This window comes from Bidens hawaiensis, unplaced genomic scaffold (genome assembly GCF_021521415.1).
Source record: "Bidens hawaiensis isolate Kalapana, Puna unplaced genomic scaffold, B.hawaiensis_p1.1 tig00024809_1, whole genome shotgun sequence".
Classification (NCBI taxonomy): Eukaryota; Viridiplantae; Streptophyta; class Magnoliopsida; order Asterales; family Asteraceae; genus Bidens; species Bidens hawaiensis.
In genome coordinates this window covers 103811-106710 of record NW_027493922.1, presented here as the reverse complement: position 1 = coordinate 106710, position 2900 = coordinate 103811, and the positions used below count along the sequence as shown (strand labels likewise).

General features: G+C 35.4%; 1 protein-coding gene across 1 annotated transcript; it reads left to right on the top strand.

Moving 5' to 3' along the window:
• On the top strand, positions 1-2555 carry LOC143569968 (uncharacterized). Its single transcript, XM_077055749.1, has 4 exons — positions 1-24; positions 853-1061; positions 1144-1355; positions 1464-2555. Exons 2-4 carry the CDS (start codon positions 899-901, stop codon positions 2226-2228), a joined length of 1140 nt encoding a protein of 379 aa, XP_076911864.1. The 5' UTR covers positions 1-24; positions 853-898; the 3' UTR covers positions 2229-2555.
• Positions 2556-2900: the final 345 nt, after the last annotated feature.

The window sequence follows — 2900 nt, the reverse complement described above, 5'->3', positions numbered from 1 at the left end:
ACGGCGGAGTCGTCTTCTCTTAAGGTAACCTTTTTCGATAACGGCCACTGTGTATCTACACTCATACTCACTAAAAACCTAGGTTTTGACTTGGTCAATGCTAGGTTTTCTGCGTGTTCGTGTGTAATTACGTACCCGATCGTCAGTTAATTGAGTAGTGTTATAGAAATTAATGGTGATTTGTGAGTGCTCATACGTGGATTTGATGTTATTGACTGGTTTTATGATTAAATTGCCATTTTAGGGTTTTATTTGTAGGTAATTTTGTCACGGTTGATTGATATATATGGAAAATTGGATGGATACCGGTACTACCTTTAAAGTACATAATCTAATGGCTTTAAATTATTAAGATTTTGTTGTCTTTATTTTTTTAACTTGAATGTGGTGAAAAGACATATGAATATATGATGCGTGTTCTTATTGTTCTTGAATTAATTATAATCTGGCAAATTGATGATCATTAAGCTGATAGTATAGTTAAACATTTGCGTTAACTGTAATTAAATCCAAATCATAGCAGTTGAATATTTTAGATTCATAATGATATATAGTTTTCTAGGGTTTGGATCAAATACAAATGAAATTAACGTGTTAAACGTGAGAATCAAGTAGAGTAATTATGTAATTACACCTACTTGATTCTCACGTTTAGTGTTAATTTCATTTGTACGTTAACTTTCCCCTAATTTTCTATATGTGTTTTATGTTTTATATTTTTTTGTTGGTTTGTTGAGCTATAATTTTGGATTTAGTTTTTCAACTTTAATGGTAATGAAAATATGAAATGATGCAATTAATATGATAGATATCTTGTCAATATATGAGTCTAACACCTCTTTTTATATGCAGAAAATTTTACATTTTTTAACCTTCTCCCAGACAAGTCCAATTAGCCATGTGTCCTCCAGCAGCTAATCCTTCTGCAGTTGAACTCGATCAATACTCAACAGATGAAACCATCTGTAAGGTATTGATGCAGTTACAAAATGGACAGAACCCGCCTCAAAATATACTTTCTGATTTAGATCCCTACCAATACTCACCCTCAAATCTCCCTGGTTAGTATTATTTTATCTTCTAATACGTGTTCTATATGTATGACAATGTGTTTATTTCTTAAGATTGGTAATTGTCTTGCAGCTGACATGTGGTACTTCTTGTCTGGGTCGAAAACGGATGCTAATCACGGGTTCTGGAGGTCAACAGGGGAGGCTTGTGAGATACACTCAACTTCTTTGATTGTTTGTTTGAGAAAAACACTTCAATTCTATGAAGGCTCAGCTGATAATGGGCGAAAGACTAATTGGGTGATGCAAGAGTACACGACTACTGAGATTTGCACTAGTAAACTGGTATGCATATTATTCTTAAAAGATATTAAAAGATTTACATATGCTTTGTTATTAATATCTTTAATTCGGCCTGCTATTCAATTGAAAGTTTGGTTGGATAACATGCAGGATTCTGGAGCATTATGCAGGGTGTTTTTGGTAGATGACAGTAGTAGTGGGGCTAAAAGTGAACTTGTGAAGAATGTTGATGATGTGGCAGGGCCGTCTGACGCGGCTAATAAATTTTTAAATCAGTTTCTTGATGATTGTGTTTCACAGGGTGATTACTTGGCAATGGAGGATCTGGATATCCCTGTATCACGTACTACTAATGTTGATGACGTGGAAAGACCGTCTGATGTGGCTAGTCAATCTTCAAATCAGCTTCTTGATGATTATGTTTTACAGGGTGATTACTTGGCGATGGATGATCTGGATATCCCCTTATCACGTACTACCAGTTCTGGTGAATCAAGCGGTATGACAAGGAGTATGACATCAGAAGAGTTATTTGATGCAGATGAGCTGATGCGTGAACTAGGTGATGACACTGTTGATCAAGAGATTCCAGATTCAAGAATCAAGTTGAATCTTTCTGCACCTGCAAAGCTAACACAAGTGGTCATAAAACCAACCACTTTAGAATCTCTTGACATTGTCAAGGAGTCCAAACCTTGTACAGGCCAAACCTCCAAAACAAATCCCGCTTCTGAAGTCAAGAGCCCTTCAAATGAGGCTAACACGTCAGCAGCACCCCCACCGTCATCATCAACACCACCTTCATCATCATCAAACAGTTCAGAAGGTTCCTCAAAAGAGGAAAAGAAGAAGGATAATGCTAATCAAGCTAAGAAGCGCAAGTTGATGAAGTTTCTGTGTTTCTTGGCATTCTAAATCAACAAGTAAGCTGTTTATTATGTTTGCATGCTAATTAATTGGAGGCCTAGATAAATTATTGATTTCTGAGATGGAACATAGGATCACGTGTAGAGAGTTGCATATTGTAATGTGTATATTATAGATTATAGACCGAAAAATTGGAGACTGATGGTCTTAGACGGCTATCATCATCATATATATATGTACATAGAAAGTTAAGTTGATGAGGTAGACCTTCATAATATGTGTGCTACATTAGATTGAATTGGGGGTTTTCTTTTGCTCTTCTGTGTGCTACTTTTGTTAATGGTGAGTGCATGTTCTGGTTTGCTTATTTGTTTATCACCATACACTTGATTCAACACATACAAAGAATAACTTTGTTGACATTTAGTTATGACCACATGCTACTTAGTATAAATTTGTTCTAGATTTTTAAGTTTTAATCACTCATGTTTCAATCATATATTAAAATTTTTAATGTTAAAACACCCATAGTGTAGAATGGATGACACAATATACATCACACTGCCTATGTATGCGAACGCGTGGAATGCGATATACAAAGTTATAGAGGGTGGTTGCACGTCATGCTGACATAGTAGAGAGTTGTATATGGCCATATAAAGGGTGGTTATGCATTGTTAAATACATATAGCGGGTAATATGAAAATGTGAGCATATAGA